The sequence below is a fragment of the Sphaeramia orbicularis genome, chromosome 21, assembly GCF_902148855.1.
Source record: "Sphaeramia orbicularis chromosome 21, fSphaOr1.1, whole genome shotgun sequence".
NCBI classification, from domain to species: domain Eukaryota; kingdom Metazoa; phylum Chordata; class Actinopteri; order Kurtiformes; family Apogonidae; genus Sphaeramia; species Sphaeramia orbicularis.
In genome coordinates, this window is record NC_043977.1 from 23,579,001 (window position 1) to 23,597,852 (window position 18,852).

The 18,852-nt window shown below is 37.1% G+C and overlaps 1 protein-coding gene across 1 annotated transcript in view; it reads right to left on the bottom strand.

The window, feature by feature from the left end:
• The window catches only part of pde11a (phosphodiesterase 11a), a 43,869-nt gene that overhangs the window by 15,640 nt on the left and 9,377 nt on the right, over positions 1 to 18,852 (bottom strand). The window contains 12 exon segments of the mRNA XM_030124693.1: positions 1,825 to 1,915; positions 2,811 to 2,920; positions 4,376 to 4,483; positions 4,644 to 4,790; positions 9,281 to 9,331; positions 10,400 to 10,492; positions 10,585 to 10,652; positions 12,559 to 12,634; positions 13,475 to 13,607; positions 17,337 to 17,401; positions 17,576 to 17,716; positions 18,363 to 18,452. Coding sequence (XP_029980553.1) covers positions 1,825 to 1,915; positions 2,811 to 2,920; positions 4,376 to 4,483; positions 4,644 to 4,790; positions 9,281 to 9,331; positions 10,400 to 10,492; positions 10,585 to 10,652; positions 12,559 to 12,634; positions 13,475 to 13,607; positions 17,337 to 17,401; positions 17,576 to 17,716; positions 18,363 to 18,452 — 1,173 coding nt within the window.

The window sequence follows — 18,852 nt, forward strand, 5'->3', positions numbered from 1 at the left end:
TTTACTGAAAAAGTTGTTTTTTCTTCAGTTTTTTCTGTTTTGATATAATAACTTTTGACTTTTCTCTGAGCTTTCATGAACACTTACAGGATTAGTCAATTAAACAAAGGAAAATAGAGGATTTTCACTGGAAGAAAATGAAAAATTCATAGGTTAATATTATAATAAATAGTGATACATCGCTTGGGAAAGGTTAAAGAGAGTGAAAAATTCACTTGGGAACTGATACAGAAGTCACACTGGGTGCTCATGGGTTAAAATATAACACATTGAATACATTCACCTTGTCAGCCTTACCACTCAATTCTGATTTACTGCTCAGATCTGATTTTTATTTTTTATTAACTAAAATATTGTCACTATCAGATTACAGAATGAATTGGTCACAGTTCTGAACTGAGATACACGGACAAAAGCAGTAGTCCAAGAAATGTTCAGATCATTTCTTTCAGTAAAAGTACTAATAAGTACATTGAAAATACTCCACTACAAGTTAAATTGTGCTTAAAACTTTACTTAAAATGTTAAAGTATTATCAGTATATACTGTACACAAATTGACCCTCTCAGTGTCTCCCACCTATGAAGTTTTTGGCTGAGCTCATCTGAACTACCAAACTACAAAACTACTGCTACTGCTGAACTTTTCCTAAATAACCGACTCCCTCCAGTGTATAACTGTGATGAATTTAAATCTAGAGTGATGCAAAACGGAGATGAATTTCCATTTGACTATTCAGATCTGAGTCATACATGATTGTAACAATGCGATTTGGAACACTTTTGCCTGCATTGTGAATGGAGCCACAGTTTTTTTCCAATGTCTTTGTCCTGTGATGTCTTACAAAAAGTAGTCTGGAGTTGACTCATATTTCAGATGTGTATGAGCTGTTAGGCCTAACCATTCTACCAAATAAGGATTTTTCCCTCTGAAGTTCATGATTTCAATGTTCAAATACTGTGATATCTCACCACAAATCAAAGAAATCCACAAATAACAGATTTGTGAATTGGAACTGTGTTGTTTCCTCTTTTCTCCAGCATTTATCATGTAATCTGTGGAATGTAATCTAAACTGGATATAAAGTAGTTTCCACCTCCATCTCCAGATACTACAACAAGTTGCAACAACACTGATCCTTCAGAATTAACAATCTAATGATGTCAATATTATATACGTAGGGACTAAACCAGTATTATAACTTCAATATAGTAATATTTGAACATTTAACTACACTCTGGCAATAATATGATGATGTACAGGGGTTGGACAAAATAATGGAAACACCTTCTATGATGCCACAATGTTAGGTGTTTCCATTATTTTGTCCAACCCCTGTAGCTACTTTTACTCAAGTAAGATTCTGAAGTGTGTAGTGGTACTTTTATTAAAGTAAAGGAGAATGCATCCTCCATCACTGTTCATTTGCAGACTAAATACCAAAAAATTTAATATTTTTAACTAATTTTGGTGAAAGAAAAGTTAAATGACTGATAATTTAGTGGATAACTGAAGTTAGTAGAATAATATCTGCCCAAAGCTTTGCTCTAATGGCCACACTAGAGTGGTTGTCATTAAAGGGGTTGATTTATTTCAACAAAATGCTTGAATAACCAAACATGCTGTCCAGAAATGACTTTCATCTACTCTACATGAGACTCTTTTTCAGCCACAGTAGTGTTGCCAATGAAGAGTAAGTGAACTAATATTTCCCCAGTTGCATGAATAGTATAATAAAAAGTGTTTCACAAATTATAGTAGTTGAATGCATTAGAAAAACGATCATGCTACGTGCATTGCAGCAGATATGAGAACATGGTGCACCTCACTCTGCAGGATCATAACGGCGTGGTTGAAGTGGTGGTGCTCCAGTGTAGCAGAGGTCCCATAAAGCAGAGCAAGAGCTGAGCCCGTCCTGATGCAGACGTACATAACAAAAACACACACATATACACACAAGAATCATGATGAGGGATGACATACTCAGCATTCAACACATTCTGAGAAACAAAGTCTGCTGTTGAATTCCCCTAGTGATTCACTTTGCTGTGATGCCAACTCATGACCCGTAACCTAAACTGCAGCTGAATTTCAACAGTTCAACACTGATTATAATCACCATTCAATATGTGGAAACATGAGAGCTGAGTTTAGTTTGTTATGTGTGAGTCATGCTGGCCTGTATGGGATAATCCATTTATTTCAAAGCATTTTAGCACTCATTTTCTTTCTCTAAATTTCTACAAAAATGAAACAGTACAATGCAGCCAAATAATGACGTAATTATAAAAACAGAAACTGAAAAAAAAGCACTGGGCTCATATAAAAGCATTGCAACTAAGATGTAAAAACTTTGTGCTCGATTCACACAAACAGCTTATTCAACTGGAAGGCTAGGGATTTTTCCCTTAAGCTCTCACTTTTTAATTTTGAGTTCAGGCCAAATTTTTAAATTTATCTGTCAATGAGGCCTTTCTTCAGCCAGATGTCCATTTTGGTTTTAGAGTCGGTTCACTATAATGATGTTGGAAAGGCCAGAGAGCGCTATCTTTGAGCAGTTTACTTCCGATTCCACCTGCTGATCTAAATGTCCTCCGAGTCAGCAGTGTTTACAGTCTCTTCGTTAAACAGACCCTTATATAAGCCTTATAAAACTTGACACTTGACTCTTGCTGATCTGGGTTGGACTACAGCAGACTGCTGCAGGTGGGAAAACATACGCTAAACAGTGTGTAGGAGGCACTGTGTTTACGGCACAGCCTGTGAGAGAGAAAGAGGCAGAGAGAGAGAGAAAAAGTAGGGACACTTACTTTGCCTGAAAAGCATTGTTGGTGCCACGGTGGTCTAAGTCATGACACACACAGCCAACAATAAGTGCCAGGATTTCCACCTCAGTCAGAGTCTCTTGGAAGCCTGCCGTCTGATTGGCACAGAAGAAGCAGAAGCAGTGAGAAAACAACTACACACCGTGGAAACCACATTATTCTGTTATGCCATAATGCTGCAAAGACTACACTGAATAAAAATGGAAAACACTCGAACAGCAGCATCATCCTAAAAAACAGTATCTTCCTAAAATGCCACTGGGACTGCAGTAATGCAGTCACACAGGGAGATTTATGGCTTGGATGAATGGGTTCTCGGGGCCATGTGCTGAGTGAGTCACTATAGGTCATTGTGGGGATAGCAGCAAAGATAGCACGATCCTCAGTCCACTTATTAAAACACATGGCAGGAGAGTGGAGGGGCCCAGAACAGCTTACACACTACTATTTTGTTTCCCTCTGCCAATAATCAATTCAGATGGGACACCACGCATTAATGCTGTGCTTGATTAAATGAACTCCACTCTAGTGTTTATATAAGAGCTTTTGTGTGTATGTGTGATGGTGTGTTGCCCCAAGGACCTGATGAAGTAAAGGCCTGCTGGAACTGCATGAAGCGATTCTCTTGTGATCACAACGCAAACAAACATCTTTGGTTTGATACTGGCTGTTTGTACAGTTAGCAATACAAACAATCATAATGTAATCAAAGTAGTCTGGATGAAGGAGAAATCAGTAGAGATGCATCACATTCTGATCACCTATTTAAAAGAGTATTTCCATCCTCAGAGGCAAATCAAATGTCTGACGTTATTAAATATTTTTTAGTTTTTTTATCTTCCACCACATGTGTCTGTACATGTTTTGATTCTGAATGTTTGTGATAAAACTGAAGGGAAAAGTCTTCTGTTATGGGGTGAGTTTAAAATGTGCATCCTTCTTAAATTAAATAAACACAATCAGAAATCTTGAAAAGGTGACTTTTTGGAGATATGTAGTTTTCACAGGACAGCAAACAAACACATGATGATCTTACAGACTATGATGCAGGGCAATAAACTATTAAACACTTTATAAAGTAGTTAAAACATTCAGGGACAGCTGTTTACAAAGAGATGAACTCCCATGGTTAACCTTTTAATGCAATAAGCATTCAGAAGTGGTCACCTACATGTATGTTTTTTTTTTTCTTTTTCTTAGTTTTTTTTTGTTTTTTGTCTCTTTATAGTATCATTCATGCTTCATTTGTGACTAATTGTAATCAATATTTACTGGAGATATCCACATTTTTTCATATATGCCATATTGGGATGTTTGATTAGATATGTTTATGTATGTAACATGCAAAACCAAATAAAAATTAAGTTTAAAAAAAACAAAAGTAGTTCAAACAAGCTCAACCTCAAGTATCTACAGCATTAAAATCCATTACACATGAGCGTGGCAGTAAAATAAATCTAAAAACATCACATAAAATGGTGAAACACTGTCAGAATGACTACTTAAACTTATCAGACTTTAAGTCCATTTTTCTGATCAGATTTCTTTACCGTTAGCATTGCAAACATGCACTGGCAGACGTTGAAAGCATGTCTCCAGTTGTGGTAGAGAACCATTCTGTAGTTTTTTCGGACTGTCAGCAGCCATCTGCACAGTGTCTGCAGGGGACGACAGAAAGACACGAGTACTCGGGTCAGCAGTCATCGTAAGGAGGGATGGGGATTGGAAAACTGAAGGAGCAGCATTCATTATACACTCAAGTCAAGTATTCAAGGGAAAGATTAAGATGCACAGTTTCAACAGACTCAGGGGTCTCACCTCATAGTCAATCTTAAATTTCTGCACCATTCCCAACTCCATAAACATTCGCAGAGCAGCTGTTATCATGGCATCGACGTCCAGAGAGAAATCGTCAAATGAGAGTTTATCAATGCCCAGCTCGCAGACCAGGGGGATGTTAGCAGCCTGTTCCATTGTGGAGGGAGAAGCCATTGAAGGGAAAGACAAATATAAGAAAGTGAGTAAGCGAGGATGGAGAGGTCAGTGGATGCAATGCTATTTCCAGATGATACATGGAAATATGGAGAGATGGTAATTAAGACTCTAAGGACTCATTCAGACAGGGTTAAGATTAATGAGGTAGCTCTACAAAAGATATTCACTGTGGGGTTTTTTTTCCTTTATGGACTCACTATGCAGTAGTAAGCATTGTTTATCATTGTAGAGCAAAAAAAAAAAACACGTACATGAGTCTAACTGCATTGACCATATTCTTATTGCATCACACATGTCTGCTAAACATGGTTTAATGAGCACAAACCATCCTTTCACCCTCTAGTCAGCATTTATTTGTGACCAGTTAACCTGTTTCTTTTCTGATTAAGAGATCTAACAAGTCTGGGTTACAGCTGAAGTACAAAAGAAGCAGATTGTGTGTTTTCTCTTCCTCTCTATCAGCCACTAGAGACTGATTTCTCCCTCACAAATGTTTGCCTGTCAGGTCAGCAGGTATTCTCCTGTCTCTTAATTCACAGCCCCAGGTCGCAAAATGTCAGGCGGTCTTTGTTTGCTGCTGCCGTTTGCACTCCCGTGGAATCCCAGTCAAGTGTGCTCCATAAGACTCCATATGTAGAGCAGTTATGAAAGGAGGGCGGGGGGAAAAGCAGGAAGCAGAGCGCTGCAGAGCACAGGATGAGGGGGCTGAAAGATCACACATGCACACTGGAAAGCGGGGTTCCTTCTTTGCGGTAATGGCCACAGGGGAAAATCCAACACATGAAAGTGCAGGAAAATAGGTCATATCTATATTTCAGAAATGTCATGCCAATTAAAAATGTAGATATTTTCATTTTTTCATCTTTATAAATAATGCATTAAGAATGATTGCCTATTGATTGGACTAATCCATTTCAAAGAGCACAATGTTTATTGTGGCTCATATTTACGCTTGTGACGGTTCCTTAAAAGAAATAAAAATGAAGCCAAGAAGAGAGGCTACCAATAATTTGTGTCTGCTGCCATAAATTTTTTCTGTCCCATTAAAATAAATGAGCCATTGTTATTTAATTACATAGAGATGTTTATCAAAGAGGCCAACACCCAAACTCAGTGCATTATGAACTAAATATACAGGCGTCTACCTTCTGGTAATATGGGTTTTATGGATCACAGAAATGGAAGTCTGTTTTACTGTAAAAAAGATCCTGCTGCCTTGACAATAACAGATACACTATGACTTAATTTGATGTTTAGGTTCCGTTACTTGGAATCTGGGTGAATAAGGGGGTCAGAACTGACAGTATCATCCTTCACCCTCTACAACGACAGGTTACTAAAATACACCTAAGGGCTGAAGTCGGTGTCAAGTGGACTTTTTGAGATTTTACCATTTTGTTTATTTATTACCTCCTTTTTATATTTTTGTACACATACAGGTCATAATAATAATCCAAAATATTGTAAAATTATATATTTGTATTGCATGGTGTAAAATTATGTGGGAAAACTGCAAAACCTTCCCACCCATGCACATAAGTCTCATGCAAACCAAGGGAAAACACTGAATATGTATTTTAAAATAGGTCATCATTAAGTTTCATTAAAAAAAGGTTAATTTGATAAAACACAAGTATTATACAAATAAAAGCACAACTCACACTGAAAAAAGATTAGGAAAACAGTAGAAGTCTTATTTTTAAGAAACTCAGTTGTCAAGATCAAAATTAAGAATCTGTATAGCATCCAATAATCTCAGAAAAAGACTTTTCTATGAATAATTATGTGCCAATTACTATAATCAATCAATCAATCAATCAATCAATCAATCAATCAATCAATCAATCAATCAATCCAATATTATTTATATAGCACCAAATCGTAACAAAAGTTACCTTATGACACTTTACATATAGAAATCAGACTCTCAATCCAATCTACAGAACCCAACAGAATCCATTAGTCCAATTACGCACTGGTAAACTTCATAACAGAATCCTATGACAAACCTGCAGTAGCGCTGTCCGTCAGAAAAAAAAAAAAATTTAAATTATTTGACCAACAAATGCTGGTCTTTAGCTACTCAGCTGTGAGGAAAACTAATGCCAAGGGGCTTTAGACCCCAAAATTAGAAAACACCAAGATCAGTTTAGAACTACTAAGAAATGACTTTCAGTCAAAGAAAGTCAAGGTAGTGATGAAGGCTAGAAGGACTGTTGTTTCCACCACTGGACACAGGTCTTGGTGGTTTTAGTAGCTTTGAGTGTGCTCTAGTATACAACTCTCCCTGAGAGGTTAGACTATCTGTGCTTCACATTTCCCTTTTAATGAAACGTAAAAAAGTTACTTTTATTAAAATAATAAATATATAGCTATGGAGACCAAAACTGTTATTGCCCTAGACAGTAAATGTGTTTATTTCTGCTGTAAATGAGGACATGTTAAGGTGGTGGTCGAAGGAGACTGACTCAAGTGGTCAAAAACGAAAATGGCAAAAACACACATGATGTTATGTTACGTGTTATTTTGTTTTCGAAGGATTAACTCATTTTAAAATGAAACAAAAACACATGCATTTACTCCTGAAGACATGTGCCACCAAGACAACAGCACTTCCAACACTATTTTGCAAAGACCCTGTACCTGTGTCCTGCGCTCAGCACTGCCCAATTAAAAGAACCCAAAGAACTTTTACCCTTATTCCAGAACAAAAGTGGACGGTCCAAACTTATCTCCAGCACTGAGACAGGGCTGACTAAGTGTTGAGATACTGTATGTGAAACTAGCCAAAAAGTATAGAAACAATGCAGTAAAACAGCTTTCAGTCCAAAAGAGATATACGACCACTGCTACAAACTATTGTGGCCATGGAAAAAACATTGGGTTCTCTTCTTATCAACCAGTTTTACCAATGTCAGAGAGCATAAACAGTGATTGGAGAAAAAAGATAAGACTGTGGTGCCTTTTGAGAGCCCCTTTAACCCATAAAGACCCAGTGCTACTTTTGTGGCAGTTCCCAAATGAATTTTTCTCTATATTTAACCTTTCTTAACCCATGAAGACCCAAACATCCACCAGTGACCAAAACCATGTACTGATGTGAACTGTTTAATACCTGTTGATCCACTAATCCTATCAATACATGTAAATAACTCATGTAAAATACAGTTTGTCATCTTTTCATGGTCATCAGATATGACCCATTTGGACATTCGGAGGCTCTGTAGTTACCATGGAAACACTGTCATCTTCTACAGTATTGATTAACCAGTAAAACCCATGGAGTTTAATCAATGACAGTGGATGGAGATGCTTGTTTAATGTTATATTTTGCTGAAAAAAGCACTTTTCTTCAGTTTTCTCTGTTTTTGATATAATAACCCTCAACTTTAATCTGAGCTTTTATGAACATCTACATGATCAGTGAATTAAATATAGGAAAATATTTGATTTTTACTGAAGAAAATGCAAACTACAAAGTATAATATTATAATAAATTGTGATAAATCACTTAAGAAAGGTTAAATATAGAGAAAAAATTCATTTGGGAACTGATACAAAAGTATCACCTGGGTCTTTATGGGTTAAGTTATTTATCACCATTTATTATAATATAATTCTATTTATTTTGCATTTTTCGTTGCAAATCCTGTTTTTCCTATATTTCATTTCCTACATTTAATTAAGATGTTCATGAAAACTTAGAGTAAATTCAAAGGTTTTCATATCAAAACAGAGAAAACTGATGAAAAAGTGACTTTTTCAGCAAACATATCAATAGCTGAATGTAAAAATAAGTGTCTCCATCCATTGTCATTGATCAAACTCCATGGGTTTTACTGGTGAATTAATATTGTAGAAGATCACGGTGTTTCTACGTTCACTATGGAGCGTCTGAATGTCCAAATGGGTCATATATGATGACCATGAAAAGATGACAAACTGTATTTTACACCAATTATTTACATAAATTGATAGGATTTATGGATCAATAGGTACTAAACAGTTTATATCAGTGGACGGTTGGGTCTTTTGTGCGTTAATTCCACATCTATGTAAAAGTAGCTTTGTTGCTGTATTATTAGTAGTATTATTATAGCTTTATTTGTTGGAATGGCATAACATATTGTCTTCACTCCTGTGTTGGCTTCATCTAGCAGGTTGGACACAGTACACAGGCACCCTGTTCACATGTGGGGGTTTTTGATGTGTTTTTAATAATTCTGGATGTTAACGGCACAGAGAAATAAAATATATCAGCTTTATCTTTTAAATTTTCTGACATTTGTTGTCTTTAAGATAAATAGCTACTTTAAGCCAAGACGGAAGAACAAACAATGTCTGACGTTAGTTGCGACTTTAATATCTGTGTTAAGCTTAGGGTTTAAAAGCTGAATTCCCCAACTCCAAATGGGTTTCCCACAACACACATAATGATGACAACAGCGAGATTCCGTTACCTTGAATTTGTCAACTTCAGTCTTGGAGCAGGTGGCGTGGTAAGACAGTACCTGCAAAATAATGACATAGTGTCAGTGAATGTGTTTTCAGATGATTAAGATGCAGGTATGGATGAAAACACTGCACATTCCTGTAGAAGAAGCTGAAGGTAACACTGAGTCGTCTCTATAACGCTGAAGGAGCTGTGATGTCAGACCTGATTCCATCGCCATGTTCCCTTCATTTCCTAAGAGAAATACCTCGCACAGACCTGCAGTTGCTTATTGGATCATAAACGCTCATGTTTATTCAGTGCTGCCAGAAGCAATGCATCTACATATTAGTTCATTCTGTTCCTCTGCCTTAAATGCTGTATCTCTCAGTTCCTCTCCTTCCTCTTTCTCCTTTCTTAACAACTATAATGTCCCTAAAATCTCTCTATTGTAATCTAAGGACATACTATAAAGGCTGACTAGTGCTGAATGGCTACATGCTGCAGCGCAAATGAGGGATTGCTTTTCACTGCCTCTCATTAATTTTCAATAAAACCTTTGTGAAGAGGTTATCTACTAAGAGAGATCAGCATTTTTTTCATAGGTACATTCTTGTGGAAATATGAGACTAAAAAAGGAAGCCAAACACAAAGACCCCTGAGAGAGAAGAAGTCAGCGGAGGTTTTATATTAGCCATGCAGCAGCCGCTGCTTCCTGTGACTTCTGGGTACAGCATAGAGCGTTTGTTCACCGGAAAGAAAAATAAAGGTACCACACTGGGAAAAAACAAAAAACATCTGAGGGAGGGCATGATGGTAACACGAGAAAACATACAGGACAAAAGAGAATCAACCATAAAGCATAGGCAGTGCAGAAGCACCTTAAATCTAAACAGAGGTAAACAGGAAAATCCAATCATGTTTGTGTGATATTAGTTTTACACATGGGAGTATATTTACAGATTTAGTGATCAAAACACAGAGGGCGTTATATGTTTTTCATTCATTAAACTTATTATGTGGGACTAAACTGATGTAGAGGTCTCATTCAAATACTTGAATATAATAGCAATGAAACAATAAACAGCATCTCAGGTAACAACAAAATATTAATAATAATGAAATTAATGAGATTTTGTGTTCTTACATCCAAAGCCACAGACTGCTTGGCCCAGGACTTCTTCACCTGGTCGTACATTATGGTGTTATTAATACCCAGTCCACAAAAGATCACAAATGCCTGAAATAAGAAGTAAAACACAGAAATAAAAAATTCTAACATTTTTCAATAAGTATGTGTGTAGAAACCATTCCAAAAAAAAACAGTAATACCTCAAAGAGACGCTGGTCTGCATCATCAAACGGTTTACCGTCGAGTCTGTTCAACACTTGGGCGACACCTGTTACACAAAGTCAGTTTACCTACATAATGAAGCTACTGACAGGACTAGTGAAAGCAATCATCAGGTCAAGAAGGGGGTCAAAACAATGCAACCTGTGTCACAGACCAGTATCATTAAAGACATCAGTTAAGCAGATACACGTCACAATAAAATACTTACTGAGAAATTTTATAATAGCAGTATAACCCACATAAATCAACAGAGAAATTCTATTTTTAATGATATATGGTTCTACAAAACAGATGCACATTGTTATTCAGTTAATGCTAATCCAGTTATTGAATGACATTAGTGTTGGCAGTGTTTCCTGTTGTATCTTCTCTCAGCATCTATTATATATACAAAAAAGCTTCACCGATAAAACATAAAACCTTTAACTGGTGGTGGTTTTTACTGTCACAGAGAGATTATTCTATCAAGTATTCACACAGTGCATTACATGGTCAAATTTTGATGGCAAACTCCTATTTAAAAAAAAGCATCTACTATTTTAGAATTAATGCATAAGATGCCATTATCGTCACAAATATATTTTCTTGTGGTTGTAGGTTTGAAAGAGCTGGATGTAACCTCAGCTGCTGATACAAGGCCATTCATTTCTAATTGAAGGTATCCTTGACGTGAGAATTTCATCTCCTGTTGCTTTGTTTGTATAATGGTTTTTCACCTCAGGTCCTCAGTGTGCCACCCACACACACTGCATTTTACCCCCTCACTCTTTCTTTTCCTCTTGATCGTCTCCATCCCCTCCCCACTAAATGCACTTACACCTACGCAAAAAAAAAAGTAAGTATGCACGGACATGACAAGAGGTCTCAACCATCTGCAGAAAATGCACAGATCACTATAGTCTCAGATAAAACACATGACTCCCTGTGTCAGATCTCAGTCGACCGAGTGAAGCAGCTATCATTGCTCCTCCCTGCAATATCCAGCACTAAAACCAGACGAGGGATCAATGATTTATCAGTGTGTCAGTGTGTTGTTTGCCCGGGGCTGATCACAAACACAAAGCACACAGCCAGAAAAAGGGAACTCCACTTGCAAGTGTAGAGTGAAGGTGCACTATGGATGTAATCACACGCAAGTGCAAATTCCCCTCCCCTCTCCCCTGGTGTCTACAATGCAGCAAAGAGAAATTCAAAACCTATGTTAAAACAGCGCAGTTATGCCATGTGACACCCAGTTATTTGTGTCTTGGGTTATATTACATGCTTTAAGAAAATAAATCCTTTTTCTATGATACACTTAGGTGCCTCCTGCTGCTATTATGTTAATGAAGCCCAATGATTGAGCTCCTTAGAGTTTACCCTTTCCCTAACCTAATCCACACTTCTGGGATCACACTCTGGATGGTCTTGTTGTGTTCTGGAGGATATTTCCATCTCACTACAAAAAAGCAATAGCAGTGATCTTTCATTTCAGTTTAATTGTTCGATGTTTGTTTGATCATGAATACCAAAAATATCTTCAATGGCGACTTTCAAAAAGATCTTCTCCTCTCTTGTTTACATCCTTGTAAACAAAGACACATATGCAGATTATTAAACAGTTAAAGGTTCCAAATTGGCACCTTAAATAACTTAATCTTCATTGTCCATGAAACAACACCAATCAAATGTTATGGCTCCAATATGTCAATGTTTGTGCAGTCATGCCTGAATGGGAGCAATTCCCTAGAGCCAGATGAGGGGGAAAAAAGTACCATGCAGTACTTAAACTAAAACTGAATTCAGATGTCAACATATGTTTGACCATGTAGTGTATCACTTCACTCTAACCTTAATCTCTTTCTATCAGTGTGGTCAAAGTAATTACATTTTGCATTTTTATATATCTATTTAAATATTTAAGTAACCAAATCTATTTATTTCAAAGGAAAAGCAAGCTGTCTTCAACTTACCAATAATTTGGTGGTTGCTGTTCCATATGGGAACACAAAGCACAGAGCGGATGTGAAAGTCTGAGAACTGGTCGGCCTAAAAAGAAAGGAAATGTAAATTAAGTATCAGCCATTTGCAAAGACAGAGCACTGCATTGTACTCTGAAATACATTGCATTTTCAGGATTGCATCTGTTGTATATATGTATATTTTGTATTGCTTATTGCATTATCTTTATGCATGCACACTTTTTCTTGCAGTTTATTTTTGTTACTGCCTTAACCATTGAATTTCCCTGTTGTGGGATCAATAAAGTCTCATCTAATCTAATTAAATAAGACTGGATGGTAAACACTCAAAAACGAATATATTCTAATGCCAGCTTGAGTCTTAGTCTTGCAGGTTACTTATTCTTAAATGTAGCACTCTGTTCTAATTCATAGCAGTACTGTATCACCATCATGAGGTGCTAATAGAAAAGGTTAGAATGTGATGGTGAAATTGGACTTCTATGTGTAACAGACCTCATCAGCTTTACTAATTTAAGTCCTGCGTGAGTCATTACAACCAAATGGCATTCGTTGAAGATCACAGTTTAATTTATTGAAATGTGTGTTGCTATGCAAACATGTTGATATGAGCTCATCAACTGAAGACAAGGTTAGTCATCTTAAAATCATTTCCCAGTGACTGTGATATTAAAGTGTGAAAGGTTTACAACGCCTGGGCCTCCAAACCACTCAGATGAAATGAAAATTGGGTAAAAGTCTTCAACGCCAAGCAGTATTTCCTCATTACTAAGGATCTCAGTTGGCAGAGGCACATTGTATTTTATTTACCATTTACTGGTTGTTTTTTTTATTGTTAGCTGCGATCATTTCTCTGGATAAAATCCCAGTGATGTCCTTTGTGAAAGGTGTGCGATTGAGTGGTTACCTCAGCATCAAAGCGAGGATCCTGATAGGCATCACTAATGTTCACGGGCAGGCCTGTGGACGCCACCAGCTCTGCAATGCTGTTGTTAATGAGCCAGTCTGAGTATGATGATTTCTCCATACTGTCTTTGAAACTAGGGTCAGAAAACAAGAGGAGAATTTGAGAAAAGAAACAGCAGACTTGTGAAATGTGTTTTTTCTCAGGAGAGGCTTGACTGGAAAATATGTCTCCTCAGTCCACTCCTTTAGGTGGTAACTGTTATCAGGAAAATAAAAAAATAAAAAAAAAGAACATATGGATTATATACTTAGCGCCAATAAAAATGCACTGGTCAGAATAATATGTATATTTGGAGATATATTAAATTAATTGTTTTGGAGTTACCTTCATAATAAAGAAGGAAGCACTGGTCATTAGAGAATGAATTGTGGAAAAAATTGTGATCAACTTAACACGTTTATTCAGTGCACTGAATACAGGTACTTAGAAACTGAAAGTGTCACCATTTAATATCGGGTGTGTTCACCTCTGGCTTCCAAACCAGCAGTGCAGCGATGACGCATGGAACTAAGTCTCATGATCTGATCACTCAGGCGACTGATTGTACTGCGATGGCAGCGCGAACGGCGAGCAACTTCACCATGGCTCAGACCTGCTCGTAACATACCAATGGCACATTCTCTCTGTTATATTGTAAGTCGTTGCATTTTGAGCTGGCAAAAACATATTGGCGTTTTCTTTGCTGCCTTTATATAGGCTATTGACCACAGCTAAAGTTACCATTTAAGTGTGACTCTGTACAAGAGATTTGACTCAATGTTCGACATTAAGGGATTAGTCCAAACGCCGACATCGCATGTGTCAGAAATTAAAAAATACAGTTGTTAACTGTGTTATTCATCTCGTGAGCAACATATACAAAATAAGCACCTGAGCAAATCATGTTCTGGAAATTACACCCCATGTTTGGACCGTGCGTTTTTAATGGCGCTAAGTATATTCCAGTAAAAAAGGCCGTATTCTCTTTATACTGTAACTATGACATTGTAAAATTCCAAGTTTCTGTCTCCTTGTGGACAGTCTTTTATGTTGAATAGCATTTAATGAACTTTCATACTCTAGATTTCAGTGAGCTTCTTCTGCAGCCTATAAAGTAATGAAAAATTAATTGTGTGACTGTCTTCTTCATTGCCACACGCCCCCACACTCTGCCACAGAAACACCTGCATCCCTGCTCAAACTTCTCATTCATATTTATTGCAGTAGGTTGTCACTGACTTTTTTTTCTATATCATATGCAACAAGGTAAATGTTCAGTGTGGTACGTTTTGTCTTTCAAGATTAGAATAAGGACAGACACCGGTGTCAGATCTTCTGAATCGCTTTGATCCAGTGAAATGGTTGTATGTGGATGTGAAGCCCATTGTGTAACAGGGAATAAACCTCATAGGTGAAAAGGCATGGTGCCTTACCTCCTTTTTCTTTCCTTCTCTGTTTTTCTCTTTATTCTCTGTCTCATGTCGGTCATTTAGTTGCCACAGACACACTAGCAGAACTGTACACTAGCTCAACATTATCCTCCCCATGGGGGCGGCTGGGGATTCTGAGGCACATTAGAAATCCTACAGTTTGCTCGCCTTTTGACACCAAATTTATTCACTTAATTACACACATAAATCTTGCACAGCAGGCCTTGTTATTCAGATGTGAACCTTTAGAAAGATTGGTGTCATCCCACAAATACTGTAATTCTATCATTTCAGCTTGGATTGAAATTTTACATTGTCTTTTTTACTTGAAATCTCAAACTTGGTGTTTGAATCAATCAACTCAAAATCAAAATTACCCTATTTCCTTTGAGGAAAATAAATTGTATTGCACTTTTTGTCAGTTTATTCAGTATGTGATGCTACACATATCAAGAGTGACTGTGTCCAGTCTAAAGGAATTAATTATGACTGTATTTACTACAGACTTCTCACTATGTTTTGTGATCTTTTCAGAATAACTGGTTATAGCTACTGTCTTAAAGTGACTATATCAGTCATGGCAAGTGCAGGACATGGGGTATAATTTGTCTCCCTTTAAGCGTTGGTATTCATCCATAAACATCCCACACAATATTAAGCCTCTCTTTCTTCACTTAGCCATCCCTAGCAGAGGAGAGAAGTAGCAAAACCCAATTAAGTAGGGCTCCTACAGTATGCCTTCTATTCAGAATCAGCACATTACTCCCACAGCAATACACAATTTTACAGTTTTAATGATTTCTATATTTTTTGGCCTTGATGGAGCCATTTCAGACACCAACAAGGCTCTGTGCAAAATGTACAAGTACTGTGGTGCAAACACAAATAAAGGTGAGAATAAGACTGTTTAGTGAAAAGGCTACTGGCATGAGTGGAAAAAGTGAAAGTCAAAGTCAGGTATGTTTTTTCATTAGGTCAGATGTTACTGAGCTGGATCTGTTGCAAATTTAGAGTAAAATTTGGCACTGCACACTTCACATGGATAAAACACAGCCTGAAAGCCAAAGCTGGCCTCGATCATCTCAACACAGTCTGCAGCGTTCCTTCAAGGAAAACAAAACAAGCCCCAAAAAGACAATAAAAGGCACCGTTGTGTTAATGAGTCTCAAGGAAAATGAGCATTCTAAACATAATTCAGCATTATGGGCTTCATTTACACACAACACAGGCCCAAATCTGTGATTAAATTCTGCATACAAAAATTACATGCTCAAAAACAGGATTCACTGATACTTCGTTGCCTGAATTTGTTTGTATTTGGCAAAAAAAATTTAGACCATGCACATCCACAAGTGATAAAGGCCTGGCTGATAAATGTAAGCGCACATTTTGTAGCTAAATGAACAACTCATAACTGATTACCTCTCATCCTTATCAATTATTGTCATAATTAAATTATTCAACTATATCAAATACAATATATTCTTTTTATGTGAGTGATTCCTTTGTGCTTTTGGAAGTGGAGTGTATTGACATTGGAATTATTGTACTTTTATTTACTTTGAAGATATTTTGAAGATTTAATTTTTTTTAAATTTTGCATTTCATCAACTTGAGCAATAAACAAAAATACCAAATACTCAATAACTGTAATTTTTTTAGCCCTTTAAATGCCATGTTTGTAAGGTAAACAAACCACATTTTTGATGCAAAAAATGCACAAAAGTCTTTTTTGTTTTCAATATAATACATACAAATGTCTATACTTTTTTGTTGCAGCCTGGGATAAAGAATAGCAGCAATACTGGTTAATAGGCATTGTTATTTTTTGTGCTAGTTAAAATGTTCACTGGTCAAATGTGTCAAGGCATATTTTTTACTCACTTGAGTGCTAGTGTGGTAATTTTCCATTGTTTACAATGTGCTGATTATAATGGCTGGGACAGAATTTTAAAACTCATGAAAAAAGAACAAGTTTTGGATTTTGACCTAATATAAATTGCAAAAAATAATATGACCTTTTATAACATAAAGTGCAAAGTGTGCATAATATGCTCACCTGAATACCAAAAGGTTAACTTCACCACTTTCTCCCTGATAAACCTTAGAGCAAAGATATTTTCTTATATAGATAAGTGGGTGCATGGCAATATGCTAATTCCACATACCACACAATGCTTCACTCATACATGCACAGAGGTAAGCCAGTGCATACGTCATCAACACTACAGTCATTTAGCAGGGGTACTTGGTACATAAGGCAAGAACAATTCTCTGCATGTATCAGTGAATTAGGCCCAATGTGTAGGTTCTGATTTAACTGTCTGTTGTGTAACCCTTTATCCAGGCCAGTGTGGTGGAAAAACTGATACCTAACACAGCTTTATACATACCTACTTTCAGTGTCTGCACTACACTTTGGTGACAGGAGCTCAAATGACTTGGTGAACTTCACCACCTGAAAGATGTGAAAGATTTTTAAAAAATCACAACAGTTCAATACAGTATTTCCACAGTATGCACACAGTATTTCCTGATAACACAAAAAGACAGAGAGAACAGACATGCACGTGAACAAATATACAGACAGATAGACACATACACAGCAGGACAGCAGAGAGAAAAACAGTACCGGTGACTCAATGTCCTCCAGCAACTGAACAGAGCAGCGCTCGCACTTTAGTAATGTCTGGGCACGGTGCATGATCTTCCTGACAATCTTCTCCAGGTCAGTCTGTTCTTCAAACAGGTCATTGACTACCTCTAAGAGTGCCTGAACAGCAGCAATAGAAAAAAGATATCACTGGCATTATTCCCCTCAATATGAACCACAAACTGCTGCAAATCCCATTTATTAAAAAAGTCTGTCAGGGCATACTAGTGAAGACCCTTTAAATAAAGATGTTTTGCCTTGCTCAGCTGTTAAAGCATTATTATTATCCTTACACCATAAACCAACAGGACGATACTACATGAGTAATTCCCCCAGTAAAACTAAATTAGGCTTTTTATCTAAGGCAGTGCCAATCCAATTTCATATACAAGCACATAAAAATCATATGGTGTAAAGGAAGCTCTCCTAATTTCTAGCCTCCATTCACTGATCTGACGTGTCCTCATTATGTTTCTCCCATCACTGATCAATGCATGATATGAATTAGTGCATCTCCTAACATTCCCTTGGAGCTTTACATCATGAACCAGGCCTCCATGTCGATGGCGGCCCATCCCCCCCTCTACAGATGCAGAGAAAGCGTCCATGCGGGGCCTGGTGCATGCTGCTCTGTGATCCCTACTGCAGTGGCAGCAAGTGGGCTGTTGCTAATCAATACTCAGCCTCAATGTCAGCATCGGGGGGGGAGTAGTGCTGATCCTAAGGATGGGGGTGTTATTATCCCAGTTGGCCCCTGAGCCCTTACCCGACTCCTGTCATACTCCTTCCTTGAAGCAGCAAAGAGTTGGGCGTTGGAGATCGCAATACCACAGAAAGGCAGGTACATCTGCAGCACCTGTGAACATGTAGAAGACGTTATTTAAATCTGATAAATCTGATGCCTTTACCTCTTTTCAGAGGCACTTTACATTACAGCTCAGTTATTTGGTAATAATGGAGTCATTTTAAGTAAAACAAGGTAATTAATCAAAGTAAATAGATAACAGTCTGCTATTAACAGGCAGTATTTCTAGCTAATGTTGACTGGAATTTATGTAACAAGCAAGGTGCTAAAAGACCAAAAACAGGTTAAATGTAAATTAATAAAGGATTTTACTCTCATATTCACTGTTTTTCTCCATATACTACTGTACAAATTATGTTTAATGTGATTTCACTTCTTTGTAATATTAGATTAAACTAAACATAAAATGACATAACCTGGAAAGAGTTGTGGTAATTTCTTGCTAATAACT